Source organism: Muntiacus reevesi, chromosome 4, assembly GCF_963930625.1.
Source record: "Muntiacus reevesi chromosome 4, mMunRee1.1, whole genome shotgun sequence".
NCBI classification, from domain to species: Eukaryota; Metazoa; Chordata; class Mammalia; order Artiodactyla; family Cervidae; genus Muntiacus; species Muntiacus reevesi.
Window position 1 is genome coordinate 97,436,168 of NC_089252.1, and position 25,429 is coordinate 97,461,596.

General features: G+C 42.5%; 1 protein-coding gene across 3 annotated transcripts in view; it reads right to left on the minus strand.

Annotated features, from left to right (window-relative positions):
• PTPRG (protein tyrosine phosphatase receptor type G) overlaps positions 1-25,429 on the minus strand; it is a 755,472-nt gene that overhangs the window by 20,478 nt on the left and 709,565 nt on the right. For all 3 annotated transcript variants that reach the window (XM_065933358.1, XM_065933359.1, XM_065933357.1), the window contains 10 exons: positions 17,416-17,512; positions 11,488-11,570; positions 11,163-11,297; positions 9,832-9,966; positions 7,525-7,697; positions 5,260-5,395; positions 4,634-4,780; positions 2,687-2,780; positions 1,763-1,839; positions 1,143-1,271 (listed from right to left, as the gene is read on the minus strand). In XM_065933358.1, coding sequence (XP_065789430.1) covers positions 1,143-1,271; positions 1,763-1,839; positions 2,687-2,780; positions 4,634-4,780; positions 5,260-5,395; positions 7,525-7,697; positions 9,832-9,966; positions 11,163-11,297; positions 11,488-11,570; positions 17,416-17,512 — 1,206 coding nt within the window. The remainder of the gene's footprint in view (positions 1-1,142; positions 1,272-1,762; positions 1,840-2,686; positions 2,781-4,633; positions 4,781-5,259; positions 5,396-7,524; positions 7,698-9,831; positions 9,967-11,162; positions 11,298-11,487; positions 11,571-17,415; positions 17,513-25,429) is intronic.

The following is a 25,429-nucleotide window of genomic DNA, read 5'->3' on the forward strand; positions in this document are numbered from 1 at the left end:
ACTAGGGGTTCAGTCACATGCTGTTCTTTCTGATTAAAAAACTCACTACTCCTGACACTCAAGGAAGCAGATCATTTTTGTTTTTGTTTTTACTCTGTGTGCTTCCATGTCCTCGTAGTAACTTCTGAAGACCCAACTGATTGAAAACTTGAGGCAATGAGAGTGCAGTGGTATCACTTAAAACTTATTTTCAAAAACGTGCTCACCCTTCTCCTCTAGGGTCTTAGAGACCTCAACTGTTGTTTAGTTGCTAAATCGTGTCTGACTCTTTGTGACTCTCTGGACTGTAGCCTGCCAGGCTCCTCTGTGCATGGGATTTCCCAGGCAAGACTACTAGAGTGGGGTGCCACTGCCTTCTCCAGGGGATCTTCCCAACCCAGGGATCGAACCCACGTCTCCTGCATTGGCAGGTGGATTCTTTACCTCTGATACACCTGGAAAGTCTGGAGACCTCGATAGGGAAGGACTAAAGGAAGGAGAAAGAATTAGTAGCTTAGTTGAGGTCTTTAAAAAGCACTGTTAATTTCCAACAAAAAAGTCTCTCCTTTTCTCCTTCCCTGTAACAGATCTGACTTGCCTATGGAGTGGGGGGAAATGATGATACATTATTAGTACTTTTGATACTGATTTTTTTTGGGGGGGGCTGGGAAACATTTCTATGAGGTGGGGTTGAACATATACAATAACAAAATAAGACAAGTGACTCAAATCATGGCTGTAATTATTTGTATATGCCCCTGGGCAAACTAGTTCCCTCAGTTTTCTGAGCTCCTAAAGGAGGTGAAGACAGTACCTATGTCATCAAGTTGTAGAAATGATTTAATGAGTTAATACATGTAAAAACAAGGTCATATATAATCAATACATGTTGACTGCTATTATTACTCGTTTTGTTTTTCAACAGTGACATATAGCAACGAAGAGATCAGTGTCAGTTCATACACTAGTGAGGTTGGAAAAAGAACTTTTTTCCAAAACCTTCTGTCACCTACTGTGTACAGTAGAGTTGAGGGGTTCTACCACTAGGAATCAGGAATCAAGGACTGGAGCAGACCTATGAAATGAGCAGTCTACATTCCCTCCCCAGCTCATGCAGACACTACCGCAAGCTCATGAATGCAGAGCAGGTGTGCCTCACTTACCAAGCTCTGGTTGTCCGGCAGCATGACGATGATCTGCGCATTGTGATCCCAAATCATCCTCCAGAAATCCTTGGTAGTGTGCGGCAGAGGGTGCTGGGTTATAATAAACTCATTGCTCCTGTAATAGCCCTTTAGTTAGGAAGATGAAAAACCAGCGATTATGAGTGTCTTATTCTAACTCCCTGGTAGTAAAACACATTCATGAAATAAGACCAGCATGGTGCTAACCTCACTGAAACAATCCAAAGAGGCTTTCAGTGCACTTGGCTAATTTTTAGACATACTTCTGCTAACATGTAGAGACAGTTTTCTCTCTGTGTCCTATTCACTTCTCATTCCCCCTGCTGTTTTTACTTAACGGTAATTTCAACATTTACTCCAAGACTAGATGGGTGAAATCAGTAAAACGATCACTTCCTTAACAAGCTTGTTTCTTAAGCATTTTTGTGTCCTCATGGATTAGGTATCCTTTGTTAAGGTTTCCAGATGCAGAAATCTCTCCAATTTTGATATTACACACCAAGAAAGTATTTGAAATACCAAAGCTGCATAGGTGGTGTCTGCTCTTTAGCACCATTCAATGTAAGCGACTTTACTTATAACCAACTGTTGACTCTCACCATGATATAAGAAGCATTAATGTAGTCAGTTCCTTTCATTCCAGGCAACGGTGCAAGACCCACTCGAGCACGTTCAGCTATGACAGAAAAAACAAAAACACATTTGCCTTGGTTACCCACACACCATCAACAGCACCTTCTCAGAGTTACCTGATGAGCCATACCTATGTTGTTAACCAAGCTAAGGCATTATCAGCTAAGACTGAATGTAAAAGGAAACGTTACACACCCATCTGCCTGTGCCCAGAAGGACGCAGGCATTATGGGAATAACACGCAACTGTGGGAGACACTTTCTCAGGAGGTCACAAAGAAGCTAGAGACGAAAGAGGAGTTGAGGTCACTGCTGACCCTGGTTTGATGTTCCTACAATTAGACCAACATATTGTCCTCTGCCCTTCTGCATCCCCTTACCTTTATCTTTCTGTTCAGGAAGCACTTAGAAAATCTTGGCGTTTTTCGATCAAGAGAATCTCTCCACCGATTCCCTATGTCTGTTTCTATAGCATACGTACAGTATCCTCTGCTGAGTCCCAAGTTACTTACACAGTGGTCACCACCTATCAAGTGTCTTGGTCTCAGTTGACAAGATAATTTAATAATTGTAGTTCCAGTTGGACAGATTAAACCAGGACTCTCTATTTTAAGAGAGCACTCATGCCACAGTGATAATGACTTTACCTTTGTTTTTAGGGTTTTAAGCTAAGCCATGGTAGCCTAACTCTTCAGTCTCGAGGTGAACTTGAAGCTAGATTTCTTGTCCCATAGATACAGCAACCTCCTGGTGCTGACAGCTACCCCTCCCATCTGTTCAATTTGTCCTAAGCATAACTCTTCTCCATGGTGGTGGTTGCCTCTTTACCTAACACATAAAATCTCAAGAAAAAACAAACACAGTCAAGTTGAACCGATATTAAGATCTTACATGGCACGACTGAAGAGTTACGGTTCTTTTCTTTGTTGCACTCTTTCTGAGCACTGAAGCATTCCACATATTTTGCATTGCATTGTGTGACCAGCTGAAAGAAAAGCAACATTTTCGTCCTCATTCAAAGGACTATATTTGTGCATGTGTTAACTTACTGTGGCAAACATTTTTCAGTATGTACATAAACGTCAAATCATACCTTGCATCCCCTAAACTTAGAATTCTATCTCAGTAAAGCTGGGAAAGACAACAGAACAAAAACAAAGCTATAGTTGATAGCATCTGCTTGATGATCTGGCAAAAACGCTAATAATCAGATAACTAATGACTTTTAAACATTTTTGCACCCTAAGAACAGTTTGTGTCTCACTAGCAGTACTTCCCTCAGCTGGCTCAGTGGATTGCATCTTGTTTTACTCACTTTTAGGCCTTAGGCTTCTTGACGGCAGGCTCTATGTAAGCAGTATTTATTGAATTAATGTGGATTTACTGAATGAATTCTTTGGATTTATTGAATTCATGTGGACTTTCCCCATACGCTCTCTACTAGAGTGTATGCGAATGGTCTCCTGCTCTACACTGTCCAGGGCCCTGGAGGCAGCCTGAGTTTCTGTTTCTTGTGTTTTCTTTCTAGGTAAGTTCTATACCTGTAAAAGAATAAACAACCCCATCTCCTTTGATGAATTTTTTAAAACAAGATATAAACAAATGTTTCAGAAACAAAAGGCAGAATTTAAAAAATATTGGTACTCAACACTGCTGTATTTAAAATGGACAACCAACAAGGAGCTACCCTATAGCCCAGGGAACTCTGCTCAATGTTATGTGGCAGCCCAGATGGGAGGGGAGTGTGGGGGAGCATGGATACTTGTCTGTAGACGGCTGAGTCCCTTTGCTGTCCCCCTTAAACTATCACAACATTGTTAACTGGCTCTGCCCCAATAAAAAATGATTTTTTTAAAAAAAGAAACATTAGTTTTTTAAGAATGCATTTTCAACATTCAAAATAAGACACTATGTCCTCACTATTAATTAACTTAATGGTTTTTAGAGTGTGTAGGACATTATAAAAGGAGACCTGGAAATGTAAAGTTGTTATGACTGAACCTGGTGAAATTAATCTATTTTTCATTTGCTATCACTTGTTATCATTTGCTTGACAGTCTCATTTCTTCAGCTGAGATTCAAAGGAAGGTTTCAGTGTCTATGGAAAGTTTTACCATGAAAATGAAAACTGCAGCGATTCATCTCATTCTTTTTATCTTGACACAAAATGAGAAATAGAACAATGTTCAAAAAAGACAGATATTTAAAGTCTAATGAGAGACTACTAAATAGGAGGCATTCAATACTTTTGAGATGGCTAAGCTGCTTGACCTTAATTACTTTAATAGTTCTTATAGTTGCTCTTTTCACCTTATTTCACTCAATTCTGTATAACCCTAACTGTCTTCCCACCTGGTGCCCCTATCAAAGATATAAAACCCCATTTAGGAAAAATTAACCTTTTCTCTAGTATTGCTTAGTAAGTCTTTTAGTTTCTAAATCATCTACTGGGATAGTCTTTCAAAGAGCTCAGCTTTTAAGATAATGTCAACAAATAGCCATTCTTCATAAGGGTAAGATAAATTAGGTCAGAAAAAATACAGGGGATTTTTTTTTTTTTTTGATTGGAACAACTAACAGCATATTATGTCATTGTGGCCAGGGGCAAGTGTTTACGTTCAAGTGAGTTGTAAACTTCACAGAAGAAAATACAGCACAGCACTCTGTACTCATAGCTACAAACAAGCCGCAGCTTGATTTTCCCATGTATTACATCTCAGGAGTACACCAAGTCACCCATCTCAGTCTAAACATTCATGCCGAAAAGACACGACCCCTAAACTCAAGGCATTTCTTTGCCTCCGTGCTTTTTGCCCAAAGAAATGCACAAAGCACTACCTTGAACTGTTTCTCCAGCCGTGTCTTGCCCCCGACTCCTGGTATGAGGATGCTGTTAACGTAACTATGCAGCTGACTGGAAGACACTTCAGTCTCCTTCCCGAGAATGGCTTCCAACAAGGCATCGTGGATGAAGATGTACTGCTCCTGAAAGGCAAGGGCGAGACGGCCACCGAGGTGAGCTGTGCCGGCGTACCAGCCGTTTCCTGCAGGAACCCTGCCTTCAAGGAGCTCTTCCCGGGCAGGGACCTCTCCGAGAATTCCCTCAGTGCTTACTTCCTAATCCGCCAGAGGCGACTCGAGGGCAGGGACCGCATTGGCTTCGGTTCTGTACTCCACACCACGCCCCGAACACGCAGTGGGGAAACGCGTGTTCCCTGGAGGGCTTTAGAACCATCCTCTAGGGCCAGAGAGCTTAACTCCCAGAGCAGCGAACACACAGCACTAGGTACAGTGTCCCGGCTTCATTTCACATCCGCACAGAAGTGGGGAACGAGCAGATATCCTCGTGAGGACACCTTCCCATCCCAACCCCTGTGGGTTCCTCCCGGCTCTGTCCGCTGACGCCCCCTCACCCTTCCGCTCCAGCTCACGGGAAGCCCACGGGGGCAGCCGTCTCTCCTCACCTCAGTCTGCACGAGGTAGTTGCGCTGAGTCCTGATATGCTTCAGGAATCCCAGGACGTTGACTGTGCTTTTGTCTTTTATCTGTTGCAGCATGCTGTCAATGACGATGTAGGTACCTGTCCTGCCCACACCAGCGCTGGAAGAGAGGCAGATGCTCAGCTAGCAGCCCTGCTGCTCGGGCCGGGCACACTCCGCGGACTGCAGAGACAGCCTCCCGGCCTCTGAGGCCCTGAGAAGTAACCCCGTTGTTTGGGGGACCTGGCGCAGGTTACGATGTATGCAGGGGAGCCACAAACCACAAGAGGGTCCTTCCTCCCTCTTGAGTCTTGATGTGGAGGGAAGACTACCTTCAAACCTTGCAAGAAAATAGAGACTATGTAGACTTAAAAAAAATATATATATGTATATATAAGCTACATACGAGCTTTCTTGGCCTTCCTTGTAGCTCAAGCAAAAGGATCTAAGTCCATGATGCTAGGGAGCCCAAGGCATCCCTCCTGGCAGCCGCATGCCCACACCAGAACCCCTCCCACGGAGGCATCACTTGGGTCTCCCGCTCCCCCAGCAATCCTGGGGGAGCCCATCGTCCTTTCAACACACCCGTTCTCTGCTCTCCAGACTCCCCAATGGGCCCAGTATTGGAAAGTTCCTGCTGAAAAGGATACTTTCCTTTCATAATCCAGAGGTGGCCTAGGAGAGACCCCCAGGGAGACCCGAGTCCTGCCATATTGAACAACAGACTTCTTTTTGGCAGACTCTCTGCCCCCATCCCCATAGCAGGTTCCCCGTCTGACACAACTCTGCTGATACACAAGCTCTCTGGTAGACTCTCTTCTATTTCAGCGATTGTAAATGGATTAGCAAAAATGGAGCGTTCTCGTGGCACTCTAAACAGAAGACAGGTTCCAACCCCTGCTGCTCTGTGGGCACCTGTTAGGGGAGCCACCCCAAAGACATGCCAGGGAAGCTGTGCGGCCATGTAACATCCATCACAGAAGCAGCAACATCTGCTCAACGCCAGAGCCAAGCCATCCAGCACGGCTCAGGAAACCCAAACAGGGGCTCTGTATGAACCCAGAGGGGCGGGATGGGGAGGAGATGGGAGGGAGGCTCAAAAGGGAGGGGATGTATGTATACCTGTGGCTGATTCATGTTGAGGTTTGACAGAAAACAACAAAATTCTGTAAAGCAATTATCCTTCAATAAAAAAATTTTAAAAATACAATAAAAGGATTTTTAAACAACCAGCTGAGGTTGATTTCCAGATGGCTCAGCGTAAAGAATCCACCTGCCAATGCAGGAGACACAAGAGACATGGGTTCAATCCCTGGGTTAGGGAGATTCCCCTGGAGAAGGAAATGGCAACCCACTCCAGTATTCTTGCTTGAGAAACCCCACGGCAGAGGAGCCTGGAGGGTATGGGGTCCCAGAGTCGGACACAACTGAAATTAATGTTAATATTTACTAAGGTTGTTTAAGGTAGTTTAGAAGGGAAAACAGGCTTTATACGTGCTTTACAAAGGTATTTTATATAGTACCTATAACCGCAAAGCCTTTTACCCAGAAAATAAATACTATTCTTTGAAGGAACCCTACAGAAAAGCCATATTCAAAAACTCAAAAGCTCTTCAATGCTCTGTGGTGACCTAAATGGAAAGGAAATGCAAAAAACAGGGGATATATGTATTCATATAGCCGATTCACTTTGCTGTTACAGCAGAAACTAACAAACACTCTATAGCAACTATACTTCAGTAAAAATTAAAAACCAAACAACAACAACAAAAAGCCTCAAAGTTTCTAGTGTGGGGAGTTCTAATCTTGTGTTTATGGTTTTTATATATTAGTTAAGTCGCTCAGTCGTGTCCGACTCTTTGCGACCCCGTGGACTGTAGCCCACCAGGCTCCTCCGTCCATGGGATTCTCCAGGCAAGAATACTGGAGTGGGTTGCAATTTCCTTATATATTAGGAGCTACCAACAACTGCCTTATAAAATAACACTGGATTTTATCAATAATGAGATGGTGTTATAAAAACTGGAGACTTACCCTCTAAGAGTTCATTCTATTTTACCCTCACAAGCAGCAGCTGCTTTCTTACTGTGAGAGGACTAGAGTGACCTCCTTTAACCCTGACAAGTCTCGCCGGTCCCAGTTTTGGGTGGAAGACTCTATTTCTGTGTCAAACAAAGCAGCGGCAGGCCTCCAGCGGCTCCGGGTCCCAAGGCCCACAGCCCCTGCTCTTCGAGCCGGCTGGCTCCTCACCTGCAGTGCACCAGCGCAGGGCCCATCTCCGGCGTGCGGGCGGCCGAGGACCTCCGCACGAAGGTCAGGACCGGGAGGGCGTACTCCGGAACCCCCATGTCGGGCCACTGCGTGTAGTGGTACTGGATCACTATACGTTCATTCTGCCGCCCCTTGGGATTTCCCTTCTGACCCTAAGAGAAAGGCAAGAGAGGATGTCTTTAAGCTGAGAGCGGGCATTCTAGATGAAGATGCTGTAAGGACGGCAGGAATCGCCACCTCTGTTCCCGTTCGCCCTAATGCTGACATCCTCTCTGTGGTCCTCTCAGGCCACAGATAAGGACATGACCCAGCGGGAGAAGAAGGCTCAGATACCTCATAGAAGAGAATATGGTTTCAGTCTGCACCAAGAATGAATGCTTCGCATTTTGTTTTCGCACTTATCTAAAGAGCTCAGTAATTTCCCTACAAAATTTCCATTTGCTAGGTGCTTCCCTGATGGCTCAGCGGTACCACCTGCCAGTGCAGGAGACACGGGGTTCTGTCTCTGGGTCAGGAAGATCCCCTGGAGAAGGGAATGGCAACCCACTCCAGTCTTCTTGCCTGGGAAATCCCACGGATAGAGGAGGCTGGCGGGCTGCAGTCCATGGGGTCACAGAGAGTCTGACACGACTCAGCAACTAAACAACTTCCATCTCCTAACTTCCTGCCCCAGCTCCTCTGACTGTGTGCCAGGACTCCCATTCCTTCTCTGCTGTCTAGGCTGATCCTTTAGGAGCCTCAGAGCGGGTGCTGTGCAACCTCCAGGAAGTGTGGGGAAGATCCTTCTCAACCTCTAGAGTCCAAGGCAACAGTCAATTTATCTGTCCCTTTCAAGATGAATTTTTTAGAGTTGTTTTCCTAAGTGGCTGAACTTTTTACATCTCAACCACTTTGGTTGACCATCTTCCTCAAATAGGTCAGTTGCTGTGATGTGTTTTATTATTATTATTATCAATACCTGTAAAATTTAAAAATGTTTTTGATGATTCAGGGACATTAACCCATCGACATTGAACATTGTAGAGTGCTTGGCCCCGTGCCACAGGGCTTGGATGTCCTTGATTATTAATTCTCCAGTCGCCTCTCCTTTTTCTTTTTCTTCCTCATTTTCAGTTACTACTGTCAGTGTGCAAAACACCTGACATTCCTATTTGATATCCTCCTCTGACTTAAGCTATTTCTAAAATAAGAGTAAGTGGGCCACATTTAAATACCTGAGGTGTTTCCATGACTAATGGACGTTATACTTCATGAGTATAAACTGGTTGTTGGTTAGCTTGAACCAACTCACAACTCTGGTATACAGAACACAGATAAAGACAGTGCTAATGATCTTTATAATACCTCTGCCATTCTTGGGAAAAAAACTAGACATGGAAAGGACTGTTAACCTTGGACCATGAATGGGTTTCAGAGCCACTGAAATTGTATATAAAAACCCGAGTAAATGTGAATTCTTCTGGGGCAGACAGTTTTATCACATTCCCAAAGATGCCCAACCCTAGAAAAATAAATGAGGAGCCACTGCTCCCAACAGCTGCCTACCGAAGACTCCACAGAGTAAGTGACACTCCCACATTGTCCTAATGAGCATCTGTCCTGAGTTCCTAGTACTGCTAGAGTGATCTCTGAGTCTCAATGGGACAGTGGATTTTCAACAAGAGAAACTGAGAAAACTTGAAAGTGGCATTTCCACAAGTGTGATTCTCAGGATGGTAATGGTACTTTTATTGTTAAATCACATCAGGAAACATGACAAAGTTACATCAATTTCCTTACTCTGGCACTCTGGGTACTTGTTTTCCTTGTAAATTTTTAAGGGAGAATTCAGGCTCATGTAGTACTCATTTTCCACACTTACTGAATCACAGAATTTGAGTCTTGCAAGCATATTGCAGGGCTAGTATTCCTTGGGATACACTTTGGGAAACAATGCTTTAAAGCTGTCAGAAAATTATATTTAAAAAGCTAAATTACCACACAGATGCTGTCATATTTGCTGTTTACCTAAACCTCAGAGGACCTTTGGTCCCTCCCCCGCCCCAAATGAAGCCTCCTTCATGAAGAGATTAAAGAACTCAATCAGGCCAGTTAAATTCTGTTATGTGCTTTGCCAGTATCTTTCACACCATACACTGATGTCAATCAAGAGAGTTGTGAGAAAACGTTTCAAAAATACTTTTTAAAAAAAACCAAGTTGGTTATGAGAGTTGGCCTTGGTCGCACCGTGATTTTCATGCTAGTTTAAAAAGAGACGCCCTGGCAGCCCACCCAACCCTTCAGTACCTTTTTCACTTTTGTGTTTCTGACTGAGAAACGACGAATAGTATAGCAGGCATGTACTTTTGTGCTCTTCAGGGTGACAATGATGTTTCCATACTCCTCACTGTTCTCTGTGGGCCAATACTGATCACATTTTCGCTGCAAAAAAAAGATTAATAAAGTTGTAAATTATAACTGCAATCGATACCACAGTTCCACTGTTGGTAATGTGATTTCTAATGGCAGTGCTGAAACACAGGTACTATCACTGTGTGGCTGACTAAATCAGGAATGAATGGGCTTAAGTCCTGGAAGGCAGCTGCGACCCCTGCAGAGGTTAATCTTGGGACACATGTGGGCTAGATCATTTGAGGAATGCAGGAATGCCATCCTGCATCTCATGATGTACCTTAAAGAGGGTCTAAGAAAAGTCCTATATATTCGACCCATACAAGATGTAGGCATGATATGTTGCCAAGGAAGTTTAAGTATCATTTGAGAGGTTGGCCTGCATTTACAGGTAAAAGAAAGTCTCTTGTGGGACTTCTGGTGGCCCAGGGGTTAACATTCTGCACTTGCAATACAGGGGGTGCAAGCAGGATCCCTCATTGGGGAACTAGGATCCGATATGCCATACCATATGTGGCTAAATACACTAAGGGGGGAAAATAGGACATCTCTTATAACTGTGACAGCCTTTGTGTTAAAAACTGGTCACCAATTTTGACTCCATGAAGTGAGGCAGTAGTTATTCTGAGTAAGGGACTAGAGCCTGGAACCTTATTCTATTCCATTAATTAATTAATATCTAATGTAAGTTCAAAATCCGATAAGTTAAAATATGACTCATCATCTTAAAAAAAGATTCTCTTAGTGATGGTCGAGGTGTTGAAGCAGTCTTTACTCCCCTGGATTTGAACTACTAGTAGTTCCTTGATTATATACTGTTTCTTCCACCATCCCTACTTTTTTCTTTCTATCCACTGTACTTAGAATGTCCTGCCTTCTCTTTCATTGCTTAAATCTCACCTCAAACATTAGCTCTTTAAAAAGATATCTGTACTATAGAATACGTCCATGCATTTTGCAGCATTCTCCTAATTAATACCTTATTCATCTTTTTTTAAAGCCTTTTATAAATGTATTGTTAATCTATTTCAGAAAGACAGATTAACACCTGAAGATACCCTGTTCACCTTGATCATCATGTTTAATCCACTCTGGTCAGTGTCCACTTTCCTGGCATGGAGGACACCTCTTTTCTCTAACTCTTTTGGCCTTATCAAGTTTCTGCCCCACAGCAGACGCTCTACAAGTAGTTTTTTGAATGAAGGGACATGAGTAAAAGTTCTTACTCTTCCTTTCTCCACGAGGTTTGTAATCATGACAATGATTCCAGTGTTCTGTTCCCAAATCATCCTCCAGAAATCTTCAAATGTGGACTTTAACGGTCCCTGGGTGGCGATGTAGGCTTTCGCTTTGTTGTAACCCTTCAAAGAAGACACAGCGCACAGTAAGATGAAAGCAGCACGACAGACCGGGTAAATAATTCAAGTGCCTTCCACACTGAATAGGCTGTGTTTTTCATGAGCGCTCTGTGCAGTATGAAAGCACATTCAACCGTCTCAGCAGCACTCTTCATTTATCAGAAACAGGTGTAGGAAAACATTTCTGACTTACATCGACATAGTTTGCATTAATGTAGTCGCTGTGCTTAGAGTCTTTTCCTGGTAAAGGTCTTAACTTCACCCTACTGTGATCATCTATAGAGGGTAAGAAAGAAAAAAAAAGCAAAAACAAAATTTATGATTCAGAAACTAGCAGCATTCTAAAGCACACAACAAAGCAAAGAGGCAACGTGGCATCTCCCAGGGCGCCCCGAGAAACCTTTGGGCTGAAAAACAACTAAAACGTCAAAGCTACAGCATTCGAACCCATCTCCATGTCATGGGGACACTCTCACCGCATGCTCTGACCTGTGAGTGCAGATATGCAAGAAATGCAAATGTTGGTCCTTATTAATTCATGTAGAATGATTCAAGATGCAACCCTCTGAAATTCCCATATCCTACATTTTAAAACAAATTTCCAAGATCTTTGAATACCTATGTTCCATCCCCTCTGTCCATTGACACAGATATAAAAGGGTGCTTCTTATATCAAATCCAGAACATCAATTTTTGGGTGATGCCACTCAGCTGGACTCCCCACCACCCTGAGTAACTGAGGGAACTGGAGCTTGCTTCTCAGAGTAATCTCATCACGGGCATCTGAAGCCCATGATCAGATTCAAGACCCACTTAACCTCTGCCTGTGAACAAAAGGTGAGCGCTGATACGTGCCTCTGGTTGTCCAACAGAAGGAGCTTGTATTTATAAGGTAACAAACAGAAGAAAGCTGAGGTCATACTTTTTTTTCTCCCCCCTAGCTAGAAAGAGAATGGGCAAAAGCTGATTTACATTTCTGTTTATAATCATGATCATAAAAGGCTAGTTTGAAAAGAAGTCCAATGAGTGGATTTAGCATGGACATTACTGACCTCAGACTACATCATGCACTTCTGGGAAGCCCTCCACATTCTTCAACTGTGAACTGCTTTTGTGCTGAGAAATGCACACACTGCAGTGAATCTAAGCAGGGGCTGCCTGTTGAATCTAAACAGGGGCCCCACACGAAAATATTCTCCTGAGGCATCTGGATTCAAACTCTTTAGCCTTATATTGTTGTTTCACAGAAAAACAAATAAGAGCACATACTCAAGGTGCATCCTTCATAGTCAATCAAAAAGGTAAAAGACTGGCTAAAAAAGATAAATACTGGAGATGGCATACAGGTCTTCTTTGAAAGGTGTGATGGTTCCATGAGAAAAGGCTCTTCCTATATTGTGTATCCAGCACATTCATGGACTAATTCTACTTGTTCCATGACATTTCCATGCTATTCTCTGCTATAAGAAAGCATTAATATAGGGGAAGACCAAAGTGATGGGTGATGTGCCCAGAATCCGACCAAGTAGCCAAGATAGTACCAAAATCTAACTCACTGAACTTGTGAAAATAAAACATCTAATTTGAATTTGTGAAAATTATACCTCAAGTAAACTTGTGAAAGTACAAACACATCTAACCAGAAATGGTGGTTTTCGGGCAAAATATGATGACCCTTGAGCACATCACACAGAGTTGCTCTGACTTCCTCCCTCTTTGCCACATACTTTTCGCTAAGGCAGTGAGGTCACTAGAAGTAGAGGTTGCCATGATGGAGAGATGATGTGGACATATGTGAGGCATATACATGTGTATATCTCTGCCTGACTTCTATGGTCAGATATGAGGTCTGTAGATGCACAATTCCTGACAATCTCAGGGAGGTGAGCCTTGACTGAGTTGGTCAACAATCGCTTCCCGAGTCAATCCATCCAAAGACTGATGCGAAAAGTAAAGTTTGACTCTTCTTCCTTGTTCTCTCTTTCTCCTCCTCATTCTCTCAGATAACTGAAACAAATGCTCTTATTAAAAGATGACCTTCAGTTCATTTAAACCTTTTTCTAGAAGTAAAACTACACTCACAGATGACATAAAGTTGTACATAGAAACCCTAAGGTCGTATAAGACAAGTCCACAGCTAACATCATACTCAACGATGAAAAGCTGAAAGTTTTCCCTCTAAGAATGGGAACAAGACAAGGATGTCCATTCTTGCCATTTTTATTTGTCATGGTGTTGGAAGTCCTAGCCAGAGAATTTAGGCAAGAAAAAGAAATGAAAAACATCCAAACTGAAAGGAAGGAGTAAAACTGTCACCATTTGCGGATGACGTGACATTATATATAGAAGACTATGAAAGACTCCATGAAAAAACTGTTAGAACTAATAAAGGAATGTGGTAAAGTTGCAACATACAAAATCAACACACAGAAATCTACTGAATTTCTATACACTAAGAATGAATTATCAGAAAGATAAATTGAGGGGAAAAATCCCATTTATTACTGTCTCAAAAAGAAGAAAATACCTAGGAATAAACTTATCTAATGAGGTGAAAGACCTGTATGTTGAAAACTCTAAAACACTAAAATGAAACTGAAGACAAATTAATGGAAAGCTATGCTGTGCTCATGGATGGACTAGAAGAACTACTATTGTTAACATGTCCATATTACCCAAATCAGTCTACAGATTCAGAGCAATCCCTATCAAAATTCCAATGCCACTTTCCACAGAAACAGAACAAACAATCCTAAAATGTGTATGGAACCATAGAGGAACTCAAACAGCCAAAGCAATCTTGAGAAAGAAGGCTCGAGGCATCACACCCCTGGTTTCAAATTATATTACAAAGCTATAATAATTTGAAAAGTACTTGCATAAAGACAGACACATATATCAATGAAATAGATTAGAGAGTCCAGAAATAAACCCACACATACACAATCAATCAATTTGTGACAAAGAAGCCAAGAACACACAATGGGGAAAGGACAGTCTCTTCAATAAGTGGGGCTGGGAAAAATGGGCAGTCATATGCAAAAGAATGAAACTGGATTACTGTATTACAACATACGTAAAAAGTAAGTCAAAATGGATTGAAACTGAATTTAAGGCCTGAAATCCTAGGGGAGAACAGAAGAGAAAGCTCCTTGACATAGGTCTTGGCAGTGATATTTTTAGTCTGACACCAAAAGCAACAAAAGCAAAAATACGCAGGTGGGACCACATCAAACTAAAAAACTTCTGTACAGCAAAAGAAAGCATCAACAAAAGAAAAAGGCAGCTTACTGAATGGGGGAGAAAGTATTTGTAAATCATATGTCTGACAAGGGGTTGATAACCAAAATATAAAAAGAACTCATACAAATCAATAGCTGGCAAAACCAGCAATCGATTAAAACATAGACAGAGAACCTAAATATATATGTTCCCAAAGATATATAGATGGCCAATGGGCACATGAAAAGAAGCTCAACCATCACCAATCTTCAGGGAAATGCGCATCTCACACCTGTTAGAATGGCTATGATCAAAAAGACAAGAAGTAAGTATTAAACAACTGTTAGAACTAATAAATAAGCTCAGTCAAGTTGGTAAGATACAAGGTCAACATACAGAAATCACATTTCTATTCACAGTCTGAAAACACCAAGGAAACAACTCTATGCAAAAAAAAATAATATACTTAGAAATAGATTCAATGAAAGCTTAATACTTGTAACATACAGATTATAAGGCATTGCTGAAAGAAATAAAAGATGACCTACATAAATGGAGAGATGCCCTATCTTCATAAATTGGCAGAACTAATTCTATTAATATGGCAGTGTTGTCCATATCAGTCTACAGAATGAACATAATCTGTATTAAAATCCCAGCTACACTTTCTGTAGTAATAAGGAGATCCTGAAATTCATATGAAAAACAAAGGATCCAAAATAGCCAAAAGAATCTTGACAAAGAAGACTAAAGTTGAAGGATTCAGTTTCCAATTTCAAAACTTATTACAAAGTCATGGTCAGTAAGTAATCAAGACAGTGTGACACTGACAAAGATCAGTGGAAAAGAAAGTATGATAATAAACCCTCACACTTATGGTCAATTGATTTTCTGTGGAGTGCTTAAGACAATTCGATGGGGAGAAAGAAGAAACTTTTTAAAAAATGGTGCTGAGACAAATGGGTATTAACATACAGAAGAATGAAGCTGGACCCCTACCTCATACTATATACAAAAATTAATTCAAACGGGTCAAAGACCTAAATGTAAGAGCTAAGACCAGAAGATGCTGACAAAAAAATCCCAGGTATATATTTACGATCTTGGATTAGGCACTGGTTCATTACATATGACAACAAGAGCCCAGGAAACAAAAGAAAAAAAAAAACAAAAAACTGGGTTTCACCAAGGTTTTAAAAGTTGGTACTTTAAAGGACATTTATCAAGGAAGTGAAAAGAGGACACACAGAATGTAAGAAAATATTTCCAAATTATATATATGTTAGTTGTACCTAGAATTTATCAAGAATTCAACAATAGAAAGATGAGTAAACATATATAAAAATGAGCAAAGGATCTAAATAGACATTTCTCTAAAAAAGACAGAAAGGTGGCCGATAGACACATGAAAAAATGTTCATCATCACTAATCATTGGGAAATGCCAATCAAAACTAAAACTACAGTGAGATACCACTTCACGCTCATTAGGATGGCTATTATCAGGGAAAAAAACAAAGTAACAAGTGTTGGCAAGGATGTGGAAACACTAGAACCTGCATATATTGTTGCTGAGAATGTAAAATGGTGCAGCCACTTTGGTAAACAGCTGAGCAGTTCCTCAAAATATTAAATATAAAGTTATCACATGACCTAGGTATTCTAATCCTAAGTATATACCCCAGAGAACTGAAAACAGCTGTCTATATAAAACCTTATACACAAATGTTCATCACAGCATTATTAATGACAGAAAGTAGGAACAACTCGAATGTCCACCAAATGAGAAATGAATAAACACAACATGGTGTATCTACACTATGAAGCATTATTCAGGCATAAAGGCAACTCCATGTGTATATTTTAACAACATCATGCTGAGGAGAAGCAGCCAGACACAAGGGCACGTATAGTATGATTCCATTCATGTGAAATACTCAGGATAGGCAAATACACTGAGAAAGAAAGTAGGTGTGGTTTTCAGGGACTTGGGAGCAGGAGGAAGAATTAGAAGTGACTGCTCATGAATAAGGGGTTTCATGCTGGGGTGATTAAAATATTCTAAAATCAGATAGTGGTGATGATTGTACAACTCTATACTAAAAACCACTGAAATTAAATTTAAAATCAAATTATCTTTAAAATGGATGAATTTTGTATGTTACATAAATTATATCTCACTAAGTAGTATTAAAAATCCATCTACAGTAATGTGTAACTTTAAATGCACTATTACATGAAATTGTATGTACTGTGTTCCTTATCATAGTATACATTAACCATAAACATCTGTGCTCCTGCCCTTAAGTCAAAGTGTGTATTTTCGACCAGTGAGTCAAGTCTTTGTGTCTGTGAAAAGTGGCCTTCCAATCACAGAAGTGGCCTGTCCTCCTAGCATCCTTGAGGCTCTGTAAAAAGAACTCTCATTTATTTTCTCCTGAACTTCCAGGGTACTCATGGCCCTGGAAATGTTTTAGACAGGACTAAACACATAGGCCACAAGGACTGGAATAAACCAGTTACCTAATCTTTGAAAGACTGCTCTGAAATTCAACTTCCTCGATTCAGCTGTCAGTATTTCCATTTGCATTAAAAGGCTTGGCTCTCACTGGTTAAAAACAATGCTAGGATAACTACATAACGTTAAAGTTTGGTTCCCGACACTGGATATGAAATCACTTTATGTAAAAACAGTAAAGCTCAGAACATTTTCTTCGATGGCCTGATTATGACAGCAGAGATCTGACAGCTTCATGAAACACTAAGGGGGCAGAGGATGTCCCCACTTCTTATACATTGTTGAAGAAGACAGGCCAATGAGAGGTAAACTTGCAAGTGTAATGAGCCAGCAGGAAGATTTCATTTCCTTGCAGTTGAAGATAGTTTAGTTTATTACTCACATGCTAAAATATTGATGTATCTGTTTTTGTGCTTGTTATCTGGATGGTTGGAATGTTCTGCAGTGATATTCATATCAGCCGTGCAGCGCTGGACTTCCTAGAGAAGGAAATAAACAGGGAGATTACCAAGATTTTTAGACATGATTTTAGATGCTGAACAACAGCCGAAAGAAAGAAACTATAGACACCCAAAAGCCCAGAGCCTTTACTCACTCCCCAGTCACTGGCCACCATCACCTCCCCAAACTCAACTTCAGAAATGAATACTAACATATTCATAACAGAGGTATGAAGGATGAAAACAAAATAAGAGGATTTCATTCTTTACTAATTCATCAACCATTCATTTTGCTTCAGATCTGACGTAGGCATGGGGATTACAGAAATAGTGTCTCTTTTTGAATATGTTGCAGTCAAATGGGTGAGAAAAACATATAAAAGCATGATGATAGTCAAATGTGATTATAGAAGAGAGGCCTGAAGAAATGGATAGGAACACAGAAGAAGGTTTAGGTGGGAGATAATTCACCTGGGTCTTAAAAAGATGAACAGGAATATTCCAGACAGAAGAATCATCTCCACCATGATTTGCAATATGCTTATATTATGGTCAGCACAGCCTTGTTTTATAGCAGACTACAAAGTGACTATCCTCAGCCCTGAAAAGACAGTGTGTGTGTGCGCGCGCTAAGTTGCCTCAGTCGCATCTGACTCTTTGTGACCCCGTGGATTGGAGCCCACCGGGCTCCTGTCTGTGGGATTCTCCACGCCAAGAACACTGGAAAGCGTTGCCATGCTCTCCTCCAGGGAATCTTTCTGACCCATGGATCGAACCCGTGTCTCTTATGTCTCCTGCACTGCCAAGCAGGTTCTTCATCACCAGTGATACCCGGGAAGCCCTAAAATGACACTAATACAACCTAGAAACTGTCATATCTGACTTAACCACATATGGCTCTGATGCACTAATTTTATTTTTCATTTATTTTTATTAGTTGGAGGCTAATTACTTTACAATATTGTAGTGGTTTTTGCCATACACTGACATGAATCAGCCATGGATTTACATGTGTTCCCCATCCTGATCCCCCCTCCCGCCTCCCTCTCCATCCCATCCCTCTGGGTCTTCCCAGTGCACCAGCCCTGAGCACTTGTCTCAAGCATCCAACCTGGGCTGGTGATCTGTCTCACCCTTGATAGTGTACTTGTTTCAGTGCTTTTCTCTCAGAACATCCCACCCTCGCCTTCTCCCACAGAGTTCCAAAGTCTGTTCTGTACATCTGTGTCTCTTTTTCTGTTTTCTGATGCACTGATTTTTTACCCTAATTTTATTTACATGATCCTTCTTTAGAAAAACAGTCATGGAAGAAGCAACTCTCTTCTTCTATTACCTTTGCCATGGATAGAAACATTATCCATTAGCCTAATAAAAGATTGCTAAAAAAGCCAAATTTTTCTACACCATATGCTTCAAATCCCAATAAATCACTGGCGCTAAGTAATAAAGGAAGTCATTTGCAGTGCACAGCTGCGACAAAGAGCAGGGCAGAGCGACACGAGGGGACCGGGAAAAACCTTTGACCTGTGACAGATGTAGCAGAGTTTACCAGTGTGCAGACTTTTCTTCACAAAGGAGCTGCACGGCAGGTAGGGATGATGCCCAGAGCATGTTCACCATGCAAGGGAAACCAGTAAGGGACCGGCTGTCTTTTATTCACAAAGTACGTATGAGGGGCTCACCATGATCGAAGAACGGAGGCAAAAAACAACAGGTCACTACGTATTCAACACCATGTTCACAGACACCTGATTCCTGGAGGATGTACACTCAGTTTTTCAGAATCGGAGGCACTCCCAGTGGAAGGGAGAATGAGAAAGAACGAAAGGAAGAAAAAGAGGGGGCTTCCCAGGTGGCTCTGCGGTAAAGAATCTGCCTGCAAATGCAGGAGACGTGGCTTTGACCCCTGGTCTGGGAGGACCCCACGTGCCACGGAGCAACTAAGCCCGTGCACATGGTTACTGGGCTCTAGAGCCCAGGAACCGCACCAGGAGCCAGAGCGCTGCAGCGAAGAGCTGCCCTGGCTCCCCGCAACCACAGAAACGCCCGTGCAGCAGTGAAGACCCAGCACGGCCAAAACTAAATACACAAAATTATGGATTAAAAAAAAGGGGAGAGAGAGAAGGAAGGAAGGAGAGAGAGAGAGAGAGAGAGAAAAGCCACATCCATTAATTCAATACATCTCTCTGGAGAAAGTGTGTATTTCATGACAGTGCGTTATCTTTTTTTACTTTGACTAAATGTGATAAACTCTGATACCTGCTATTCTATCTAAAATGGTTTATAACCTACAGTTTGGCGAATGCTGGTTTAAAAGGCCTGAAGGCTGCCTTTGGCTGTTTTCTCTAAAATAGACATAAAATGTAAGCGTAACTTAATGAGTCTGCTGTTTTAACATCTCCAGGAACGGGAGCAATGCTAGCCGCACTCTGAGTATCTGCCATTCAGGATTGCCTTGAAAGCCCCAGGCGTACTCTTCTGAATAGTTTCGGGGGCTGAAAACCTTTGAAAATGGATTTGTATTCCGGAAGACATTAATTCAGCCTGTACACAAATCTCTGAAATAAGCTGACATGCTTTGGTTCCTGGGTTCTGAAGGTCATACCTTTAGCATGTGCCTCTTCTGGGCTGAGCTGTTCAGATATCTTATGCTGAGATTTCAGCTTTGAGTACTTTAGTTGGAGATTCGCCTTATTGATATTTTTTTCCCCATTGTGTGACTCTGACCACACTCACTGGACTGAGGTGGGGCCTCTATTACAGTCTAATGCAATTGGCCGAGCCTGTGTGGGAGCAGCTGTCTGCACTGTTTAAAGCGGCCATTCAACACGGCCAATCAAAGTCTGCGCTATCTAAAACCCTTGGTCTGATCTGTCGCCTCTATTTCACTTTTCCAATTATGTGAATGACAGAAAACAAAGAATGGCCATAAATAATGCTAAATCTGATTTTATGAGAACCCAAGGGGTCGGCCTACGGCCTTCTGATTTTGTCTTGTGGATAATAATGTCATCTGTAATTCCTTGCAGTACCGCCTGGTTCATTTACAAGCTGATAATATCATCCGATCCTGGAGTGCTTTTTCTCCAGCTGAACTGGCATTTCCAAGTTAATGTGATTTTAATAGGTGTTAAGACCCTTGGAAGTGACACTGGCCAATAGAATGTGTATAGTCCAGTTACTCAGTCAGTACCCGGATAAAAAGTTTAAGACTTAAGCTTGTTTGCACTTTACTGTCTCTATAACAGAACTGGAATTCTCAAAATGAATACTCTGCGAAATCACCAGGACACACCACCACCAAGAACAGCCAACTGAAAAGACGTGCAACAAAGCATAACTTAAAAAAATGAACCCAAAGGAAAAATAGGAAACTCCAAATTGACAGACACAGAGTTCTTGGGAGGTGATACGGGCTACATCACCTCCTGCTTGGAGTTGTAGACGGAGGAGTCTGTCCAAAGGCACGTGCTGACCTCCTGTCCTCTCATTCAGAAGCTTAATTTAAACAACAACAACAAAAATAGCCGAAACAGATCTAGAAATCTTTCAGGTTACTCAGCTTCACAGTGAAGCAAGCTGAGAAGGAAATGTTTTGGGCCTGGTGACCAAGTGTTGGGCCGAGTGTGTACACCAGCCGCAGCGTCTGAGCTCAGGCAGCCCCCGTCTAGGTTCAGGGGTCTGTTCCGCCGGAGCCTAAGTCAGGCCCGCAGCGGGCGCGTGCTGAGTGTCGGACGCGGAGCTGGCCCTCACCAGGTACTGGTCACCCCATCTTCCGGCCTCTCCTCCCCTCTGCTCAGGCAACCACTGCTGCCATACTGGTTTTCTTCCAAGGCTGCTTCCCTGTCTTTTTCTCTTGCTCAGACACCTCTTAGAGAGATTCCAAACCCCCGAGTCAGGGTTTCAGGGCCCCCACCTATGTACCTCCTCCTTCCCAACGCCGGACAGTTTTAACTCGGTGCCCTTTGAACAGCCTGTACCACCTCCTGCTCTCTGCTTCATTGCAATTTTCCTTACTCAGGAAAGCCTGTGCTCCTCTTCATCCCCCTCTAAATCCACATGTCTTTATCTCAAGTGTCTGCCTTACCCTCCAGAATATCAACCCATCTCTGAAGAAACTAGCCCAGGGTCTACTGTCCTACAGCTGGTCTATAAAACAGAATTATTTTTTCCTGTACAACTTGACTAATACACGTTTTTCCTCACTCTTCGTAAAAGCCTCAACTTAAAAACCTCAACTTCATCACCTGTGATTTCTCTCATGATAAGGGTTTACAAAGTGTTCCTTTGGGTCATGTAAGACCCACACTGGCATTTTGTCACTGAAGCTCAGGAAACTGCCAGTCTGCAGGCAGCCTTCTTCCTGCAGTTTTCCGCCTCTGTCAGGAACTCCCTAGTATGTGTCATCAGCATCAAGGGAACTCTGCATCTTACATAAGGCGATTGTGGCCACTGGCCCCTTGGTGCCTGGGCTCGGGTGGACAAAGCTTTGTTCTCTTGATTTAAGAGGAGCAACTGGCCCAAATTCAGCTGAGCTGGAGTTAATTTTAACAGACTCGATTCCCCAAAGGGTCTTGTCAAGGAGGTATTGGACCTCTGGCCTCATCTCTGCACTCCACCTTTAAGCCTGTGATACTCCTGACCCCTGCCTATTAATTCTACTGACCCACAGGGCCTTACAGCTCCCCTGATTTTGAAAGATTATATGCTAGCACTGAGCCTCTGGAAGCCTCCTTGATCATGACCTGGGAGGCGGGGGAAGAGTGAGGCTGAAGTCAGCTGAGGTAGCCAAGGGAATAGTCATTGAACACTATCCTGACACCAGGATTGATGCTATTTCCAGGGCCTGCAAAATCTGCTAGACGTATAATGTCCCCAGCTTTTTAACAGCCTCCAAAATTTATCTGACAAGGACAAAAAGCTTGCATTCAGCATCACCTCTAGACAAAGACTCAAAATTACCAACGAATCATTTCTCATTCTCCTGTAAGCAGCAAAATTCTGAACATATGACAGGTATTCACCAATTTTTTTTTTTCCATTTCCCTCCACGATCTAAAAACAAGATGGGGCAAATAATAGAACTTTTGCCGAAAAACCCAATCAAAATTCCTAGTAGCCTTTCTCCTCTGCTTTCCTGGCAGAACTTCATTCCTAGATTGGCACTCCTTTTGCTTTGCCCTCGTTCTGCATTAGCTGTGTTCACTTTGGTCTCCCCCAACCAGAATGAACTCTCTGGGGGCGAGTTCTCTGTCCAGTCCATCTTTGTGCCTTATACCACATCCAGAGAATAGCAGGGACTCAGTAACTCTAGAATGACTGCCTTCAACGCCTTTTCATGGGCAAACTGGAAAAGACCCTGATGCTGGGAAAGATTGAGGGCAAGAGGAGAAGGGGACGACAGAGAATGAGATGGTTGGCTGGCATCATGGACTCAACGGACATGAGTCTGAGCAATCTCTGGGAGATAATGAAGGACAGGGAAGCCTGGCGTGCTGCAGTCCATGGGGGCACAGAGTCGGACATGACTGAGCGACCGAATGAAAACCTGGGCAGATATTAACTGTTAAGTGGTTTTTTCCTATAATCTTAAGATTCATTCTTGGACTAATTTCAGGCCTCTATTCAGAAGTTATGTAAGATTTTTGTAAGTCAGATTCTCAGCCCTTTGGGAAGGCTCTAGACAACAAAGATCATGTACTGGGCTCCCAGTACTCTTAGCTGTGGGATGGGGTGGGGGGTGGGGTAGCTCCTTTATTCTAACCTCCCTCTTCTACTTTTCTTGCCGAGGAATTTATTGATCTGTCAGCTGCATGATCAGTTTTAGATAGCCACTGATCATCTTGGTTAATTCTCCTCACTACAGGATACTACTTACTTAAATGAAGAGTCTGGACGGCCTTAGGCTTAAACATGTGGGTTTGAATCAAATGGTCCTACTGCTGCCACTTCATTACTGAACTAACAAATGCCTCAGTCTTCCTCATCTGAAAAATGGGGACAAAACAGCTCACAGCTCACGGGGGTTATGTCTGAGGAATGAGTGAAGTAATCTGAGCAATGGTGCCAAGCAGATACTGGCTGTAATTACTCCACATAAAAAGACCTGGAAATCTGGAGTTGAGGTTTCTACTCTCTTAACACAATGAGGGTTTTGTTTTATTCTTGTTGAATTATGCAACATCTCTTGTCCTGACCTTATTATTAGTTTTTTACAGTCTATGACTATCTCTTGTCTATAAAATAGCCTTGTTAGGGGAATCTCCTCGTGGTCCAGTGTTGACAGCTGAGCACTTGGGTTCAGTCCCTGGGCAGGGAACAGAGATCAAGCTGCATGGTGCAGACAAAAAAAAAAACCAGCCCTGATAGTTTGTTAAAGATGCTATTACCGTTTTCCTTTTTAGCAGAGCTATGCAAAAGGAGCGCTACTACTATTTTAAAATACTTCAAATTTCTCCTAAATCAGAAGACTGACAGTATAGTAGTAGGCTTTTCTACTGTCTCATTTCCTTCTCTGCATGACTGTCTTACTATTTTTTTTTTGGAAGAAAGGATGTTCTTGCTAGGGTGAAGAGCCCTGACTCGAAACCTTTCAAACCAGCACAGCCTGTGAAATAACAATGCTAGAACAAAGCCACCCTTCTCCCCGCCCTCCCGTTCCAGTCCCAAACACACCAGGTGATAAGCTATAGACTTCAATATAGGTGACAAAAGCTACAGCCCCAGTAATTTTTTTAAGGATAGAAATAGGGTGCAGATGCCCAGGATTTGTTAAGAGGCGTGATTTTGATGCAGTGAAGCCCATTTTAAGTCAGAGCCAGTTTACAGAGGTGTAGCTGATTATTTTGAATAATTAAATGGTGTCAAAACCAGCTGTGATGAATAGCACTGGGGTCTCAAATCATAAATAATTGAGAAACTGGAGCTGCATTTGATCATCCTGATCAAATTCTTGTCTCGAGAGGATGAATGTTTGTCCGGAATACCATCAACATTGTTAAATGCCTCAATATTCTTGCTCAGTCATCCAGCCAACAGTCAATTGAACTAAATCACTCGAACACCCCACACATGTGCTGTCCTCATGAATGCAAAATGTCTGACTTCACACCATGTCCTCCGTACTTGGACGGGCACCTTTTTTTGGGTCAGCATCTAATAGCCGCATTAAGCACTTGACATGTGTGTTTTTTGTTTTTTTTTTTCTTTTTCCAGGAAACATATGACTCTGCAGAATACATCAGAGGGGTCCTTCTCTCTACCACCTTTGCTCTGCTTCTGCTCCAGAAATAAACAAAGAACCAAAAAGCTAGGAGAGGGATTTCATTTAAAACAAGTTGTCAGTATAATTGCCTTTAGGATGGCCTTCAGGGACTCCCAAATTTGCATAGAAACAGGGCTTCTGGTCTTCTTTTTTCTCGCTCCTTCTCTGTGCGAAAATAATTGAGCCTCCCAGCCGTATGGTTCCTAGGTGATCTCCAAGGGCTTCCCTTCCATTATTGCAAGTGAGCCCCTGGACCAATTTTGTGAAAAGAGGTGGGCAGGTTAGCACCCTCGGCGTCATTTCCATTTTAAAGGAGAAATTAGACAGAAAGGAACTGACTTACCCACAAAGCTAGAAGACAGCTGAGCTGCCACGAAAACTTGGCCCCCTCCGCACCACTCATGCTGCCAGAGATGTGGCTCAGTGAAGCGCCTCAGTGAAGAAAAGGGCAGTCTGTTTAATAGCTCCCCATTGACGCCCTGTCACTGCCGAGCTGGCACGGGACCCGGAGCTGGCAGGGTGGTGCGTGCTGCTCTCTACCTTGCTTCCTACACACCAGCTCTCAAAATCAGGGGGCTGTGTTCACCCGTGTCTCCTCTCCATGGCTTAATAATCGCGAAAACAAGAACAATTCACTTTTGCACGGGCTTAACTGTTAACCTAGTACTCTCTGGGATGTTCATCATTCATTT